The 20,192-nt window shown below is 28.3% G+C and overlaps 1 protein-coding gene across 1 annotated transcript; it reads right to left on the reverse strand.

Moving 5' to 3' along the window:
- Window positions 1–276: 276 nt before the first annotated feature.
- LOC107407398 (GATA transcription factor 26) lies at window positions 277–7,753 on the reverse strand. The gene is made up of 8 exons (XM_016014679.4): window positions 7,199–7,753; window positions 4,371–4,742; window positions 3,299–3,722; window positions 2,700–2,772; window positions 2,312–2,415; window positions 1,742–1,928; window positions 1,539–1,650; window positions 277–886 (listed from the first exon to the last, which is right to left on the reverse strand). The coding sequence occupies exons 1-8, from the start codon at window positions 7,236–7,238 to the stop codon at window positions 576–578; spliced, it is 1,623 nt and encodes a 540-aa protein (XP_015870165.2). The 5' UTR covers window positions 7,239–7,753; the 3' UTR covers window positions 277–575.
- Window positions 7,754–20,192: the final 12,439 nt, after the last annotated feature.

The following is a 20,192-nucleotide window of genomic DNA, read 5'->3' on the forward strand; positions in this document are numbered from 1 at the left end:
CAAGTTCTAGGAAACAACCAATATTTTCTTTAATTATCCTCTCAAATCAGAGTATCACTCATAAAGAAATGCATCTTTCTATCAAGAGGTATGTTGATAAATCAAAAAACCGATAATCGTGCCATCTCCAGAGAGCATTAAGGCAGCTAAATGTCCACTTCCACCAGAAAGTTATATGCATCTTCAATTTCCGCCTTTATTTCCATCAGCATCGATAATGAGCGTGAAAACAAGCCACTATCTCAAACTTATTATGCGAAAAAAGCTAAACTGCAATTCATACAAAACTCTAGAATTTATCACTTGTGCATTATGAGCTATATATTACAACTGTTGTCAACCTATACAAAAAAACCCACCCAAATTCATCCCCTTAGAATTCCAAGTTCAGAGAGGTTAGGCAAAAAGAAGTGCAACCATCAAACCTCATTCACAGACTATTTTTTTTTTTTTCCTTTTTTTTTTTTTTTTTTTTTTTTATGTGTCTACCATGCACAATATGTGAATCCCAGTCATGGCTTCTGGAAGAAGGCATACCTATGTAGTCCTATCGTTCAATGTTGCATACAACATCGTCAGGGATGGACAAGATGTGGGTATATGGAGCTACTACTAGTGCTCGCCTGCTGTGAACCAAAACTTGTCGCTGGGTGAAGAAGCTCTGCTTGAGCAAAAGAGCCGTGGGATGGCACATCCAGCAGCAAATCCTGATCAGAACTTTCTTCAACAAAATTGATAGAATCCAGCAAGAAAGAGCTACCATCAGTAGGCAAAGCAAATAGACTTCTTGGACTAAAGCAAGAACCATCATTGTCTACGACTTCCTTGTTTTCGTAGCTATTCTTCATGATCACCCTTTTGGGGCTCTTCATCATAATCTTTACTTCTGAAAGATGCAAGATACCTCTTAAAAACAGTTGCATTATAATTTTTTATAGAAGTTTATTGTTCACAACATTAACATCTCCACGTGGAAGTGTGATATGGTTCCGTAGCCTGTCCTTAGGGTTTACAAATCAGATTATCCACTTTAAGCCTTTATATTAAACTTGTATAAAGAAGAATTGAGGTCTGTTTTGTGCCTGGATATCAATGTATATGTGTGTGTGTGTGTGTGTGTGTGTGTGTGTGTGTGCGCGCACGTGCACGTGTGTTTGTGGTGTGTTTGAGAGAGAGAGAGGGAGAGAGAGAAGAGAGATGTGCCTATTTATTTTGTATTCTGAATTTTCCTTATTGAATCAGACCAAAATTAGGTAAGTTCATGAGCAGTACTATATGCACACAAGAGGTGATTATACCTGGGCTTCAAGATTCTAGGTAAAGAAAGATAAGTCTGGTTTTCTTAGACAAACAAAACAAGAGGACATTGGGAAAGGACTCAAAGGGATATAGAATATGTTATTGAAGGGCAAGAAGGCAAAGCTAAGTTTGATTTTCGTATCTGAAAACTCGCCACCATTTTCCAATATGAAGTGAGCTGAAAAAACTCAATTGGCAAACTAATATTATATCCGCAAAAGAAAACATTTTCAGCTAACCTGGAAAATTTTGATTTTGGCTGTCTCGCAGTCTCTTGACATTTATGATATTACTAGATACTGTGGCGTTAGGTCCACAAGCAACTGGCCCTCCACAGCTAGTTTTATAATTCTGCAGCAAAAACAAGATTATAATGAGTTGCTGTGGCAAACAGTTACTTCGTTTCCTTCAAAATCTAACAAAGATTTAAACTAGCTCAAACCTTAAGAAGATGATAGCGCTCAACCCATTTAGATTTTGACAAGCTGGAAAGTGCAAGTCTTTTCAAAGTTTTACAGTCTTCAGCTTTTGCCCCTGAGAAGGAGATGTCGAAGACACCTTCCGCAAGCAGTTGCTGAAAGGAAGTTAAGTTCTCGTTGAACTGAGGGCTATCAAACAAACTTTTGAGGCTGCATAAGCAACAAGTAAACCACCGTGAATTTTGGATTATGCATCCAACCTCTTATCTCCTTATTTATTTATACATAACAAATTATAAGAATTTATGTTGCAAATTTCAATACTTTACGGAGGGGTCGTTTGTAAAATAATACAATGATGCATAGAATGAGATGGTTACAAGGATCCTAAACATCCCGGACATGAATTTAATATATCAAGCACGCAAGGTTGGAGACAGAATATCATGTCAAAAACTGCATATCCAATGCCTTGCATTCTTTAGATCAAACAACATTCACTATCAGGAGTTCATATATATTTTTGTGCATAATATTATTTGGTCAATCAAAAGAAAAGATCAAGCAAAGCAAGAAATAACAATGATTCCAACCTATCCGGAAATTTGACAGTATCAACTGGAGATAGATACGTCAGTAATTGTTGCTGCTCCTCATCTGTCAAGTGTCTAGTAAACTCCTCAAAATTCAGAATATCCTACATAAAACACAAATTACAATTATGAAAATTACTCAATAATTAAATATACATAGTGAATACACAACTGGGCTTCATCAAAGAAACTCTAAATTAGTTTAGGAATTTTCACAAATTGTCACCTTGTTTGCATCATTCATGTAATAATTACAATGTCCTACAAGTTTGCTAGTTTCCATTTCTTTAAAGTAAAGCCAAGTATGCTCAGTGTAATTTCAAAAATAATGACATTAAATTTGAAGAAATTGCCTTAAAATTTCTAAGACCACAAGAAAGTAACTTACATTCAAATCTATATTACATATAGGGGAACTATGGTTTCCCAAGATTTGGAGGTATTCATGCTGAGACTTGTCCCTGAAAGCCAAATAACAGGAATATTAGTTATAGTAAGAGCAATATTTTCTACTTCTCCAACCGTTTAAAATAATAGTTTCTCTAATAGCAACTCTATTACTTTACCCGCAGTCCATAACTCACAAATATATCCTAGATGATGCAGTTCCATCCTCCTACTAGCCAATTATATATAACCCTCTATGTTCCATTTTAGTTTCTTCTTCCCCCCTCCCTCTCTTCCTTTTATTAAAAAAAAAAAAATTTTTTTTTTTTTTTTTTTTCTTCTTATAAGCTCATTATACAGATTATCGAGTAACAAGAACACAGATATGCAGTGACTAGGAAACTTATGCAAATATTGAGTCCAGTTTTCAATTATTAGCCATGTTGCAAATGCTGGTATCTATTTTAGATACAAATGTATGCATTGAGCTAATGGCCAAATTCTTTGGAGGTCAAATATGTTTAAATGTTCTCAAAATTATTAAAAAAAAAAAAAAAAAAAGGAAAACGAAAAAGAAAAGAAAAGAGGCAGGAATATTGCCTTCTAAGTTGTTCTTGTTGCATCCCTTGTCCAGCAGGGTACTTAATCTTTTCAATTCCTGGACCGGTAAGATTGGCACCTTTGTTATTGGTGTGTATGCTTGCAGAATGGGAATAAATCTCATTAATATAGTGTTTGTTATCAACTGAAAGGGAGCTAGCTTCAGATTCCTCTTCTCGAGTTATTGAGCTGGGATGCCTAATGAGGACACTTCCATGTCCTATCTCAACAGAGACCATAGGTGTTTCACTCTCAAAAAGCAGATCTTCTTCAGAAGATCCAGAGAAGTATGAAGATTGTTGTTCATGTAAAATGGTATAAAGATCCTTTGTGAGCTTTTCAACAGAAGATGGTTTTGGACGATTAACGCAGGTCCTTTTCCTAGAAGGTACCATTGTGTCCCACACCATTGACTGAGCTGGGCCTGAAAAGGACCAATTGAGCAGTTATTTATTGTAAGATAAAGTTCACTACTTTTATGAGTTGTAGATTCATATATACGACTCTTAATATAAGTATTTTCTATAAGTCAATTTGATGATTTTGAGCTGAAAGGTTATCATAGCATATAAGCAATAATAAAAACTAATTGTGATGAAGACAACCTAAAAGAAAATGATCAATACTGGAAATGAATACTCATATCAATGGCAAAAACATGCATCCAAAACTAATGTAAGTTACAGCTAGAACTTTGACTAGAAAAAAAACTAAGACATAATTCCTTTCAACTTCATTTGATTCAATAACAAATAACTTCACAGAAATGGGGTAACTCAATACCGCTGGATTAAAACTTTTAATCATATACTGTATAACAACCATGGTTTGATATATAATTGGGAAATAGCATTAAATTCTCTTCATTCTGGATAACAATTCACATCTATCCAACAAAACCATCAATTTCATTTTCCTTATGATTCATTCTTCTTCATTATTTCCTTTAGAGTAAAAACCAATTCCTAAACAACTGTTTCAATCAATTAGAAACAACAGTGACAAAGATAAATAAGCAGGCAAACAACTTGAACTATCCCTTGATAAATATTAACCATTGTGAGCATCCAACCTGTCAAATCACTTGCATCTGCACTGCCAAATTGTGCACAGCTCTCAGAGTTGGATATGGCAGAACCAGAACTTGATCTGTTACTCGCATCTTCATCTATCACTTTCCGGAAACCCTGGTTGTAATCAGTGGTCACCCCACCAATCACCACACCATCATGATTCTGCTTTCTTTTAAGGAGCTTCACTTCTTTGTTCTTATTAATAGAAATGCTTTTCACTTTGGAAACTCTGTGTTCTTCAAAATCATCAGGTTCTGCTCGAGCATGAAGAGGAGTATAATTTGCCAGTGTTCCCTTTGTCCTCCATCGTGAACCACAAGCATTGCAAAGTACTGGCTTGTCTGGAGGCCCATTGCGCCAAAGAGGGGTGCCTGTTGCAATACTTGGTTGTTAGCAATCAATGCTAAAATCTTTACTTGCAAGGATATTAATATGACTTTTACAAACCTTACAAAGCTTGGATGAATCGGTAACTCAAATATTTGGAATAAAAGATTTCAAAATGTCATATTTACATTGCAAGATTCAAGACATATTCTCAAAGCAACCGAAGTTCTCATGTCAATTTATATTTCAAATGGATAAACAAGGAAATTGTTCAAGTTATCTTTGTTATAAAGTTTGATCTTCTGATAATGAAGAGCACCTATATTTTCCAAGAGATGTTTCATCTTACAATATTATGAAATGTAGCATTACACAAGTGAAAATGCAGGCCTCCTACTTAACAGCCAAGCCAATTATGTTAGCATAAAGTTGCAAACAATCATTATAACCAGCACCATACAAGTTAACATGAAATTTTCATTTTAAAAGCAATGGCATAGAGCAATTTGAGACACATTCAGAACAAGTTATTAAAAGATTTTTGGGCACTTGCAGAGGATTTCATAAGGCTCGTGAAGCTTTTTTAACAAAGCTAGAGAATAAGCTAAAACTGGGAAACAAGAACATGATGCACCTACAAAGCAGAAAATTCAGCTACAACTCCTCAGTATGATATAAAGTTCACAGCTTCTAATCGGAAAAGGCAAAGCAGGATAAACTTTTAAAGTATAACTTAGTTTACAATAGGTGGAAAAGAGTTTCTTTGCCAATGCTAATTGTATGAAAGTAAAGATTAGAAAGGCTTTCTAGCACTGGAGACTTGAATTGTTAGGATGGTTTAACATGGCACTCCTCTCGGCATAACAAGTACATGAATCCAATCTAACTATGATAACAATGAGGTTATTAACAAGAGACAACAAAACCTCCTCTACTCCAAACAAGATGTCATGATTAACAGAAGAGGGTTCAGAAGAATAAGGGTAGAGTAACGGTCATAATTCATATATATATATATATATATATGTCTAATAGCTTCTTGGATATTGGTAGTTGAGTTTTGACCCTCAGGCTGATAACCAAATTAATTTGTGTTGTCCTTGAGAATTTCATTTCCATAGTACTACTTATGAATATGGAACAAGTAGCATCTTCCATAACTCATTCGGCAATATCAATGCTTCATTTTCTTAATTTCAAGCTCCGATGGTTGAGAGCAGGTACTATGAAACTAAAGTCCATCTGTGAAATGAAAGAGGCTCTTGTCCTTCCTTGCACCACCGATCATATAGCTGATTGAAGGGAAAAATACTTTGACATGTTGAAAGACAATAAACAGTCTCTGAAAAGGGAACAACTTTAGTACTGACCCTAAATAATTAGTATCGTATCTCAATGAGCTAATGCAAGTTCATAGAGTTTCAACACAACTACTCGGATTGCAACAAATGCACCACACGCTAAATTTTGACATTCCAAACAAACTTCTTTTGGAAAGTAAGGAAAGGGATAAAGAATTTAAAATTCAGAAATATTCTACAAAAGAATAGAATATAAGCTTCATTTCAGAAGCTGAACTGAACAGCACTAGACTTTGAGCAGAAGGAGCAAAATTCCATCCAATTAGATTGGTTTTTGAGATTTTAGAACAAAATTCCACATGAATAAAACATAAGAAATTAAGAATGAATTAATGGGAATTTTTTATTTACCCAATTCTGATTCAAATAAGGGAATGCTGAGCAAACACTAGTAGCAACACTGTCAAATGACAAGCCATGGTGCATGGCAAAAATGGTTCAGAACAAAATTTTGCAAGAGACTTTAAGGAAGCTCTTTGAAGTGATGACACTCTAAGGAAGCCCATTTTAGTGATGAAGGGATTGGACATGAGCATTGCAAAACGTACATTTGTTTGCAATTGAATCATTGACTAAGATTACAAACCAAAATCATGGGTTTGACTCAATTCTGGGATTAGTCAATTGGAAAGCAATACAATCATATATAGTCTCTCCAGTTTGCCCAGAACACGAGAAAGTCGGAACTCAATTTTCAATTTGGCGACAGATTTTAGCCTTAAATGAGAGAGACAAAAGGGCAAAAACACCGAGCAATACAAAATGAAAAGGTAAAGGTTGAACACCAAATCAGAAAAAGAAGAATAAAATTTTTTAACCAATGGCAGAATTCATGAGCAAAATCAAACTCAAACCAGTTGAGAATTCAAAGGAAGAAAGACACATGTAGTTTGGAATTCATGTACAAACAGAATATTATAAATAGCAGCATATACTCTAGATTTTGTATTTCACTTTTTCCGAGGTAATTTCTTCACTTTTCCACATAGTTTTTGCCTTCTGCAATTGAATTATTTCCCCCAAAAAAAATAAAAAAAAAAACAAAACAAAAACAAAAAGAAGCAGAATGAAGAACCCAGTTTTTTTTTTTTTTGTACAAATTAAAAATAAATAATAAAATTGGAGAAACAAGAACTCACTTGTAACTCCACAGTGATAGCAAGGTCCTTGCTTGCCCATCTCTCTCTTTTTTGCTCAGGTGAAGAGAAAGAAATAGAAAAAGAAATTTTTGATAAAGGAAAAAAAGAAAGAAAAAATATTGAGAAAAACTTATTTATTCACAAAAAGAGTGAAAAACAAAAAATAAAAATTAATTTATGCAAATATGATTATTCTCTTCTACTCTTATATGGCATATACTACAGAGTACAGAACGCTTTTCTGGAGCAAACCCAGAGATAGAGTTTGCAAAAGAAAGCAAAAAAAGCCAAAGAGACCCAGAAGAGTTTTTTTTATGTCTTTACAGTCCCAGAAAAATCATACAAAATACAGTCTAAAATCAACAAGAAATGAAGGGATTTAGATAGGTTTTTTCAGCTGGGAATCTGTACAATCCAATGGAAGAGAAAAGACCATTGGAGGAATCTCATAAATGGGTGTGAAAAAGGAAGGTGAAATGGGAGAGAGAAAGAGAAAGAGAGAGGAGAGAGAGAGAGAAGGTAAGTGTATGTATATGACCTCTTTGTTGTATTGTATATTTGTATATGTGAAGTAAATGGTCAGCTTACTTTGCTTTATTTTGATGTAATTGAAAGATTTTCAATTCCCCTTTCTAATTTATAATCTATCCTAAATGTAAAAATTTTCAATGGAAAAAAATATATATATATTTCTCTTTAACATGTTTTGTAAGTTAAAGGGTAGAAGAATATTATGGCATATATCCTTGTTGACTGTAGACTTTTCTGCTTTTAGGTACATATAAATCTTCAAACCCCCAATACAAAACTGAAATAAATAAAATAAATAAAATTATAAAATCATAAATTCTGGTTTTGAAGAATAGTGAAATTGAGGGGAAAATATATTGACCAAATTTTAAAACTTGAAATAGGAAAAAGATAAGCTATGGGCTACAGCCAACCAACACACAAAAAAAAAAAAAAAAAAAAAAAAAAAAAAGCCAAAAGGAGGGGAGAAAGAAACAAGGAGGGCTTGTTTGGCTTTCTTTCTAGTTTTCTTCTTCTTTTTATTTTTTTAAAATTTAATTTTAATTTAGTTATTTTATATTATATTTTTATGTTTTATATTCTTCTTTCTTTAGGTGTGTGTGGTGACATGGGATTGATAAATATATTTAGTGGCCCTTTCTAATACCAATAAAGTCTAAAGTCACCGGCCTTGTAACCACTCCTACTCACAAAAAGCATTATTTACCGTTGATATAGGAGAAAAATGATTATGATTTAGAAACCATTTAGTAATCAATCTATGCGTTTTTAGTTGGGTTTTAACTATTAAGGGTGATTTAAGAGTCTGTCATCATTTTATTTTCTCACAAACAGTAATTTTAGTAGAACAAATTGCAAAGTAGCACATGAAAGGGAAATTTTAAATTTCTTGTGCAATGTCAATTTTGTCCGATTTAGTATTTTTGTTCTTTTTAATTTTTACAAATAAAAATTAAAAAATAATAATAATAAAATGAGGACAAGTAGTGTATGTCCATGTTAACATAGTGGGTATCCCATGAATCTGACTCATTAGGTGCCACGTGTCATACTCTTTTCCTATTTTTTTTTTCCCCGAGTTTGGCCACCAATGGCCCACCACACTTCTGAAACTGCACTTCAATGGTCAGCATAACTAAGGGCATTTTCGTCCATTTGATTTTGCTGGGTCTTTCCACCTGAGATTTTGACCTGTAACCAAACTTATCAGCGGCTCACAATCGTGTTGAAATATGCAAATCGGACGGTTCAAAATTCAAGACTTCACCATTTGAAATTGCTGTCGATAAACCATGACCTTGAATAATGACCAACTTTTTAATCAATTAAAATCAATGCATCTAGACCGTTCATTCCTCTTTAATAATTCATCAAATTATAATGCCCTAAAATATATAATAATTCTCACCCTTCCCATCCACATACATTTGGGCTTACCTCATCCGCGTATCCCAAACACTACGGTATAATTTTATAACATGTAAATGATAATACAAGAAATTTATAGAAATTTTCTAAGAATGACCAAAAAAATCATTTAATATCAACGGTCTGTACTGATTTCATCAGCAGTCCCATTGATACTCAGCGTACCAGGGCTGAAAATGGTGCTCTATTACCCCATACCTAAGTTATTGTTTTCAAATATATATATTAAAAAATGGAGTTGGGCTCATAAGTGGGTCCCGTTCTGAACTCATAACTACTGGTTCTTTGATGGACCAATTCTCTACCGTTTGATTGGTTTCCCCACCTTCTTTAGTTTTACCTTTCTAAAGGGTTTTTCATAGCATGTGATACATTCAAACCTGAAGGGATTTTGTGTTAGGATGGATGCCGTTCAATTCGATCGGTTTTTTGCAGTTTTTTTTTTTTTAAAAAAGCAAATCAATCTGCATCAAGCATCATCACTTCAGCTCGGTTTTTTTTGTTAGGATGGATGCCGGTTCAATTCAGTGTTTTTTCCTTCTTTTTCTTTTTCAATTTTTTTTTTTTTGACATATTGAACTAAATCAAAGTATTGAAAAAACCAAATCAAATCAAACTTATTATCATCAATTTGATTCAGTTTGGTTGGTTTGGGTTTTGGCCCAATACTGTAGTTTTTTAATATTTTTTATTTTTTTAAAATACATTATTATCTTTTAGTAATTTGAATTTAATATTGTTTAAATCTTAAATTAAATAAATTTAAAAGTCAAAAATATATTAAAAATATAATTAATTATAATAAAATATTAAAAAATTGCATATGTATATATAGTCAGCTAGTTTTGGTTTAATTTAACTTAAAAGAGCAAACTAAATCGAATAGGTTCAATTGAGTGAATTTGGTTGGTCCATATTGATTTATGGCCACTCTTAATTTATATAAGAATAATGTTGAAGGAGCTAAAAAATCACTAAAATGATGAAAATTCTATTTGAATTAACTTTTACTTTAGTTTTTGATTCGTCAAAAAATGCTTTTTGAAAAACTATTTTTTTTACTGATTTTCATAAAATTCTCTTTTTATATTTAAAACACATTTAAAAAATTATCAAAATACTTCTAAAGCCATTTTTTAGCTTTAAAAGCCCGAAGCAATTTCCTTAGAATATGACTAAAGTGTCATTGTTTTAATAATGGCGCATCATGATATGGTAAATATTTTAGTAAATTTCTTTAATATCCTAAGCATTACTTTGAAATCAAATCAAATAATATATGGTTATATGAGTTTTGTTATTTATCGATAATAACCATCAGTGGAATCATTGCTCACATAACTATTACTCATTAGTTGCATATAATTATATAATAATTTTTATTTTAAAAAATAATTTTAAACAATTATTTAAATTGATAAATGATATATAAATTTTATTAATAATTGTTACCGATAATAATAAATAGTATTGTTTTGTTTTTTTGATCATATATGTATAGAAATCTTTTTGGCTTTTTCTTTGGTTGGTGAATAAAAATTCTTTTACGGTATGTTTTGGTAAATGTAAAGTTAGTAGGAATCTAATTTTTTTGAAAAAGTGATAATTTTTTTTTTGTTTAGATGCTTACTATGAAGTGGAAAAGTATGGACCCAGAGAATTAGATTCCCACCAATGTTAAAAAATATGTGGAAAAGTTATTCTCATTAATATAGGTGTCATTTTGAAAATTTCAGAAAAAATAATTTTAAATTTTTTTAAAAATACATATTTATCCTTAATTTATTATATAATATTAAATTTAATTCTTATAATCTCAATTTTACTATTACTTACCAAACAGATAAAGAAAAAAAATAATTTTTATGAAACTAAATCCTGAAAATCAATTTCACTTTCAACTTTGACACTTCACAAACATCCCCCGTTAGCTTTTTCTTTCTTTGTTTCTTTCTTCTTCTTTTTTTTGTTTTTGTTTTTTTTTTTTTTTTGGTGAATAGAAATCTTTTTACCCTTGTGACTTTATTTTTTATCCTGATGAATACCGAATCTCGTAAAGTATTAATACATTGTTAATTTTTTTCATTTTACATATTTATTTATTTATTAATATTTTTAAATAAGATGGGATACTATTATAAGTGGACACAAAAATGGGAAGGGGGAAAAAAAAAAAAATGGGAGATTGAAGATCATTATCCGTATTTTCTATTAGGAGGTATCGAATTTCTTAAAGACTTTTGTGATGGTGATCGTTCACCATGATGGTCCACCACAGTGAGTTTTATAAAGCAGATGAAACGTGTACAGCAAAGATGCGTAAGGTGCATGATTGAACCCATGTGCTGAGACACAGAAAACCACACTAAGCTTGTGAAAACTTCTAAAATAAAAAGAATAAAAAGGCCGTCTTTAATACCTAACCTCCGGTGTAACCAATGGTGGCCAAATTTTTTTTCAACATTTTCTGGAAATGTACGTGCGACTGCGTAGGATGATAAACTATGAAATGACCAAAATGCACTTCTGAAATTCAATTACCGGAATTGTCCAAAATATTCCTACAATGTTCTCTTATATTCTTTTTATGGGTCTGTAAGTTGCAACCATGCTAATAATATTGTCATTAACATTATTTAATGTTTTTTTTTTTTCGTTTTTAAATTTATTAGATATCAATTACATATTTATGAAAACAAATCAAATTTGTACCTTCACCTGAATTCCTTTTTTTCTTATTAGAAAAATCCAAACTAAAATAATAAAAAGACAATATTATAGGTGTCAAATTAATTATTAAAATTTTGATAATTAACTATATGACAATTTTTTAATAACTATTTAATTGATACTGTCATCTATTAAAAAAAAAACCACTAAAAATATACTAAATTATGAATATTAAAATTTTGATAGTAAAATTTGATCATTTTAAATTTATTTATAATAATTTACCTGTTAGAATGTCTCTTTTAGTGCAAATGATTCATTTTATTGGTATTATAGTACATAGTTGGTTTATAATAATACAATGCAGGATTTATTTCAATATCATATTAGGTAATTTTAATAACTTAATTAACAATTTATTATTGGCATTTTTTAATTGACAAACTATTTAATCTTTTTTTCTTTCTGCAAATGAACTATTTAATTAATAATTAATAAAAAATAATGTGGATTATAATTTTCTATTTTAAAAAAAAAATTGGCCTAAATTCTTTATAGTTTTTGAGTTTTCAAATTGCTTGTTTCTTTTTCATCAAAAAATAAAAATAAAAAAAATGCTTTTTTGTTTTATAGAAAGCATACATGATGACGGTTCAGCTTTAATTAAACACTAAACAGGCTGTTAAAAATTCCAAGTCCCAACACAAGGAAGAAAAAGTAATTTTTCTTTTTGGTACAGACACAATAAAGAAAATTGTTTTTTTTTTTTTTTTTTTTTTTTTTGAAAGGATGAAAATTGATGATAGAATAAACTTGACCCTTCTAGTTGGTGAATTTAATTACTCTTCCTTTGGGTAAATTTAATTTCATTCAATGGCAAAGATTTAAGAGAATACTCAAATCATATGGTTGTAATATAATACGATTACTAAAAACTTAGATATTCGGAGGAAAAAAAATAGCAAATAATTTTGTTTTTGAAAGAAGCAACATTTGGTTTAACAAATTAGAAAAATTAGACGGTAACACTAAATGATATACTAGAGACGATGAGTTTTTGAGATCTCATATGTGTTGGCACTTATTAAGCTAAATTATAGTGTCAAAAGGAGTCCATATGGATTAGGTGGTTAGTAGTCTTTGGCACTTTATTTATTTATTTTTTCTTTATTTAATAACTTACAGTGAGAATTGCCTTTTTTTTTTTTTTATAATATTGTTAATATATTTTGATTAAGTACTATAGCCTTATAGGGGGATGAATGGTCTACACTAGTGAATCATTGAATCATGGTTTTGTATGATGTGAGTCTCGAATTTTGTCAATTAATTGACTATACAAGGGATTTTTTTTTTTATTTAATCAAATAAAAGGGGTAGATTGAAATTCTTCATAAAAGATTATAAGTTCATATTTTTTTATATCAAACATGAACACTGAAATCAAGCTTCACATCATAATAAAATATTGGGAATGTAACATAGATTAATTTTGTTACGAATTACAATAATTTTTTGACCGACTTTATACTAATTAAATGAAGTCCCAAATTTTTTTAAAATAAATATAATAAAGTTTATTCCCGTAATAATTTAGAATTTAGAATTCTCTTTATAAAAGTTGTCTATTTCAATATAATTAAACTTTTTCTTTAAACAGCCTTTCTTAACTTCCTTTCTTGTAAGTGGAATTTATTTAGGAGGAAGATTTGTGATGCGAGTAGTGATCGATGCAAGGAGGAAGGTCCTTTTTGGCTTAAATCTGTTTTGTATTGCAATGGTGCTGTTTCTTCTTCTAATTAAATGGAGTCAAATAAAACACAATATATTATTAAAAAAAAAAAAAAAACTATGTATATAGTTTCCATTTAAAAACTAGTGATATATAAAACATGTTTTTGCTTTTTGACATTTAATATATACGAGACACAATTTTAGAATTGGGATTTATTTAACAATATGTATATCAACTATCATGTAAATTCTCACGGAGTTGATCTGCAAAGTGCATAATAAACTCTAGACAGTTACAGAATAATTGTGAACATGCATAAAATTATTTCATCATAAGAAATTAAATATAAACCTAATATTTGAAACTTTATTTATATTTATATTTTTGTTTTGACTTTTGAAAAGTTGGAAACCATAGTTTTTAATTTTTTAATTTCTTTTTTCTTTTTCTAGGATTTTAATTTGATTCTTTATTACATTTTTGATTTTCTTTTATTTCATTTAAATTTTTCACTTTATTTTTTCTTTTTTATCTCATTATTTATTTTTTATGTTTTAATTTCATTATTTTCTCTTTTCTTATTTCAATTTTTATTTTATTATTTATTTTCATTTGGTTTTAAGAGTCTAAAACACAGTGTTTTTGTAATTCTTTTATTTTACAAAGAAGAGTTAATATGAAAAATTGTAAAAGAAATGAATTAACTAGATTAACTTTTTAAAGAATTATTAGATTGAGGATTTTTTTTTATATTGAACTTATATAATTTAAATCATCTTATTTAATTCAAAAATTAATAAGTTATAAATAATTTATATATATATATATATATATTTATTTTATATTGAACTTATCTAATTTAAATCATCTTATTTAATTCAAAAATTAATAAGTTATAAATAATTTATATTCATTTTAATAATTATTATAAAAATTGTTAATTATATCATATTGAAACGAAATATAAGATTGAATTAATATTTATCCCATTCTGTCCAAATCTTGATCTCAATCTAACTATATCTTGCATATCAAATAGATCCTCAAAAATTTACCTATTTATGTTTATTTGTCAACCAATTAAATAATATCATATCATTTATACAATATTATTTAATAAATATTTTGGCAAACCGTTTGATTCATATAGCAGCATTGATATGGTCTTACAATCCATTAGCTTAATTATGGATCAACTGTTTAAAAATTCACAGTGCGGGACATTATTATTTTGTAAATATTTGAATATATATTGCTTTTAAAAGATAAAGCACAATCCAATTATGGATCTATATAAGGGAGTAATATTTAACGAAGAGTAAAAAAATTAATGTTCGATTGTGTGTTAGAGTGTTTATATTTTATGTAAATTGGGAATAATAATTCTAAACCAGTGAATTATTAGTCAATGACTTATTATTTGATTGGGGTACTTATCCCTACATTTTTAATGCAAAATATAAAAGGATACTGTCAAAAATTGTATGAAATATTAACCTCTTTCAAAATATTAGATCATTATCAAATTCCTTTTTTTTTTTTTTTCAATTTTTTATACATATCTATTGATGTGAAAAAAATCCTATTTATTAAAAATTAATACAATATACTTATTACTTTCACATGAAATGGATTAAATAATCTACACCATCAGGTGGGGTAAGATAGATAGCTCATTAGGAAGCAGATTATTTTGGAATTCAAGATTTCTCTTTGCATAATTGTCTTCAAGTGCGGGTTGGAGATTATTTTAATTCAATCTCAATCCCTATCTAGCTTGCCAAACACACCCTACGGGAATTATTTCAAAAAATAAAAATAAAACATTCCAAAAGGTATAAATATAACTCAAAACAAATAAATTAGTTAATACCATATTATTTTATTATGTTATTGGATAAACTATTTGATGTTTCTTGTATTATTGTTATATATATATATATATATATATATATATTGTTTTGATTTTTTGGAGACGATACTTCATATTATTAAATAAGATGTGGTAATCTGTCAAATGTTGATGGTTTCTAATTTTCTAACTAGTATTTTAGTTTTAAATTAGGATAAAAATACATTAAAACTCCTTAAATTACCCTATAATTCCAAATAACTCTCCAAATTATGTAAAAATAACAAATAAACCTCTAAACTGTACTTAGATGTTATATATGCTTCTTTTTTTTTTTTTTTTTTTTTTTTTTTTTTTTTGTGAAATATGACATAGTCACTCTTACTGAATTTATAGATAACAAAATTTCTAAAATAAACTTGTATGACAATATTACCCCCTTGATATATTTATTATCTCAACTTTTATGTCATGTATATTGCTTATATACATCAATTAAAATTGATAAATTTTATGACATTATTTTTAAATAAAAAAATTGTAATATAATAAGATAGAGATTATAAATAATCCTTACAAATTTTTTTCTATAATATTATATTATCCTAATATTTTGAGACAAATATTGAATAGTATGAATCAAAAAAATTATAGAAACTAGAATAATTAAAAAATAATGAAACATAAAATATTAATATTCTTGTTGTTAGAACAATTAATTATTTTATTTGCAATTTTGTTTTTTGGAAAAAAACATTATATATGCGTAAAAAAAAACATTGAAAGTTTTTGATAGTTTTGGGAGTAAATTGCAAGTCTAGGGGGGTTATTTGTAAGTAGCTAATATTTGTAGTTTACCTTTTGATTTGTTAATTAATGATTTGTTATCCATAGTACTTGTAAGTTGTAATATTATAATACCATCTTTTATACGGCTTATTAGGATACTTAAATCTATAATCTATTTAAAGAATTGTGAGCATTACAGTCATATTATTATATCTTTTAATTTATCTAAAAAATGCTTTTCAGACAAATAATTATATATATAGCTGGAAATGAAGCATGATTCAATTACTGCTTTCTTTTTGTTTTTTTGGGACATTTGTTTAATTGGGAAGATTTTTTTTCTTTCATCATCATCGATGGGGGGTTTGAACCAATCTAAAATTCGAAAATTAAAAATGGAAGTCATTGTGAATTAAGAAATTAACTTGCACCATATACATGCTATACCTCTTGATGTATATAACTAAGTAAGAAGTAATGATGGATCTCTTTCTTTCGGATGAAAATATCTTTTATTCTAAAAAATAAAAAAAATAAGAAAATTTATTAAAATAAAAATGTTTAACTTACTAAAATATTTATCAAATAATATAATAATATTTAATTATTTTATTTTTTAATTTATTTATCAATTTAAAAATTTATTTTTCATATATAATGTTATATAAATATGCCAACCAATAATATATATATATATATATATATATATATATATATATATATATAAATATTATTTAGTAAATAAATTTGATAAATATTTTAATATTTGTTATTAAAATTCATTCCAAATTAAAAAATTATATATATATATATATATATAACAAAATTCAAATACAATATAAATAGGAGTTTTCTATTTACCGTGGTCGTGTAACTGATGTTGTACCACAAATTCATCCCACAAATATTGGTGGGAAATAAAAGAAGAATTTGGACCTTTCACTAAAGGTGATAAAGAAGTGTGTAGCTCATCTTATACCTGAAAATGCTGGCAATTGAATAAAATTAACAATATAAAATAGAGTTTTTAGGTAGTGTATATATAAATGGCCAAAAATAGTTCGCATAGATATGAAAATTTGCTCAAACAAATCCAAACCTCAATATATAGTACGTCAATGGCGCACTAGATATGAAAAATGGAGATAAGATAACTTTTGGGTGAATTTAAACACGCTCTGTTGGCTTTTACTGTGTCAATCAAGTGGGCTCGTGACTCAAAATCTTTCATAGCTTTTGGAGTTTCAAAGTTTTCAAACAGGTTCATGCATAAGTGCTTTTACCAAAATCCACAATTAACCAGAACATTACTGACACGTGGAAGGTTTTAATTGGTAGACCAAAGGGGGCCAACCGTATGAGATTATGGAGTCGACCATAGGCCATTCATGGTTCTCTTGGTTGCATCATGGTTCATGGCACTCCACACCTACCCATGAGCATGTCACCACACACATAGCTTTTTTCTATACATAAATAAATTTATTCAAAGGAAAAAGACAAGTTGAACATTTTTATATTGTAATTAAGGAGCAAGGAAAGGATATAAATTATTAAGAAATCAAAATTATTTAATAAAGCACCTTTTATATTAGCTGGAAATATTCATGGTTTTGTTTAGATTTGGACACTTAAGTTTGAAGAATAATTTTGATGAGAAAAATAGGATAATTTATTAATTTTAATTGATTCTGTAATTGATCATCATCTCCCAAGCTAGGAATTAACTTTTTTGGTTTTATTAACAAAAATAAATTTAAATATATATATAAATATATATATTTTATTAAATATGATATCTGTATATTGAACTCAAAACATGGTATAATTTTGCATATAGATGATACTTACCAGCTCAAAAGCATGTAGGAGGTAGGACGAGGTCTTCAATTATTTTTTGGTTATGAAAAAGTTGAAAGGTCAATTTCGTGTTTTGGATCATCAAAGCTTAAGGATGATAATCTAATGTGTGCAAAAATACCTTGAAGATATTTGGGAAAAACATTTCTGTAATTTCTTTTCCCAGCTAAGTGTAAAATTTAGTGTAATAAGTGTACATGTTGTATTCCAAATATGCATCAAAATAGATCAAGTTTTGCAGTTTAATTAAAATAAATAATAGAAGCAATAATTTTAAGATTGGATTACCTGTTTAATTATTCTTTACAAGCATACAATACTGATAATTTAATGTGTGATGTGAATGATTTTGCATTTTGTTTTTCAAATTAAAAAACTCATATATCACCTTTTGAACTATTCTTTCGCTATAATTTAGTTTTATTAGCTAATTTTATAATTCTGTAAGGATTTGATGATTGAAAATCCATGGACATTTTTTCTTATTTTTTATTAAATTTTTTCAAGGGTTGAAATTTGAAAGTGTATTTAGGATTCGTATTTAGGATTCGCTTTACTTTCTTAGCATTTTTAATACTCATATAAACACAAATATATTTTCAAATTTTAACATTTAAAACAATTTAAAAGCTAATAATTAATGTTTTTAATAGAAAATTCTTCATAACATTCTCATAGGAAATTGACTACTAGTTTAGTTATCCAATTTTGCTGATAAATTTGATAAAATTGGTCATACATATTTCTGAAATAAATTATTGACAAAAAAAATCAAAAAATAAAATAAATTGATTTTTAAACAATGTTACATAAATTGTAGAGATGCTTATAATTAATTTCACAAAATCCAATCGTGAAGATTCAGTATTAGACATAACTGACGGGAAAAGAACATCCAAAAGGCAATATGAGAGTTTTATTACTCAGGATGGATGAATGCCAAATGTGTTAGGGGTGAGATATAATTTACCCAAATAAATTAATAATAAGAATTAGAAACGCATGCTGGTGATTTATATTAAAGCTTTTTTTTTTTTTTTTTTTTGTTGGAACAACTGGATATATATTCAAGCTTGTTGACCCAGTCATTTTCCTTCAAGAAAAATGTGTTTGAATATTATTCATTGATTCTTCTTTTATAGGTCTAAGACAAGAATAATTCTGTTTCCAAGCACCTTAGAGATCATATGCATCATAATAATTTAAAAAGATGAAACCAAATATATTTAATCCATAATAATTAAATACATTTTTATATTTGAATTTGATGATTAGATTTAAACTCATATATTTTTTTTCAATATTATTACATTCACCAAATTGTTTATCAAATTTTTAATAACCGTGTGTAGGTATTTTTTTTTTAATAATTAATAATAATTTTTTCTTTCATTTTGATTTTTCAAATTAAAAATTTTTCAGTTGCAAATGTCAATGGCTTACCAACAGTACTGACCTCACTTAAAGTGTAACAATATTGTATTTAATCTCACCTTTTATTAGTGCTACTGATACATTTTGTTCATGAACTTATTCAGCAACTGATGTAACAAGTAACATAAAAATATTGTATTAGTTATAAAATTTATACAAATTAAATTATACGGATACATAAATAAAACTTTGATAAGTACACTCAAATTTATGACAATAAAAAATTAATATCATATTAGATGGTACTTTTTTCTTTTCAACATATTAGTTGGTATCCAACAGAATTTTTTTAATTTTATTTTTTTCCTTAATTATCTATCACGATTTTACTAATTTACCCTAGTTAACATACTTGTGCCTTCTCTCCCTTTTTACATATATCGTCTTTTTTGGTAATTTTACTACATCTGGGCCTAGGCCTGCTAAGTGCTGCTCTTTTTTTTTTTTTTTTCAATAGTTTGTTCTTTTTATCTACATTATTATTATTATTTTTGCAAAGATCTTTGTTACTTTTCAAAGTTAACTAAGTTTATCTTTTCTATCTTCCTTATCTAAAATTATATTACACTTGTAATATTTAATAGCACATTCTTGATATGTTTAGTTGATTACTATTTATTAGAAAAATAAATCTTAATTAAAACTAGAAATATACTTCTTGAGCAATACAATATTTATTTAATTATTTTTTGTTT

This window comes from Ziziphus jujuba, chromosome 6, assembly GCF_031755915.1.
Source record: "Ziziphus jujuba cultivar Dongzao chromosome 6, ASM3175591v1".
NCBI classification, from domain to species: Eukaryota; Viridiplantae; Streptophyta; class Magnoliopsida; order Rosales; family Rhamnaceae; genus Ziziphus; species Ziziphus jujuba.

Excerpts from the sequence above, each read along its gene's own strand:
- LOC107407398 (XM_016014679.4), bottom strand. The coding sequence starts at position 7,238 with ATGGGCAAGCAAGGACCTTGCTATCACTGTGGAGTTACAA. Across the intron at positions 4,743-7,198 it reads CTATCACTGTGGAGTTACAA|GCACCCCTCTTTGGCGCAAT; the intron begins GTGAGTTCTTGT and ends GTATTGCAACAG. Across the intron at positions 2,416-2,699 it reads TATGTAATATAGATTTGAAT|GATATTCTGAATTTTGAGGA; the intron begins GTAAGTTACTTT and ends TGTTTTATGTAG.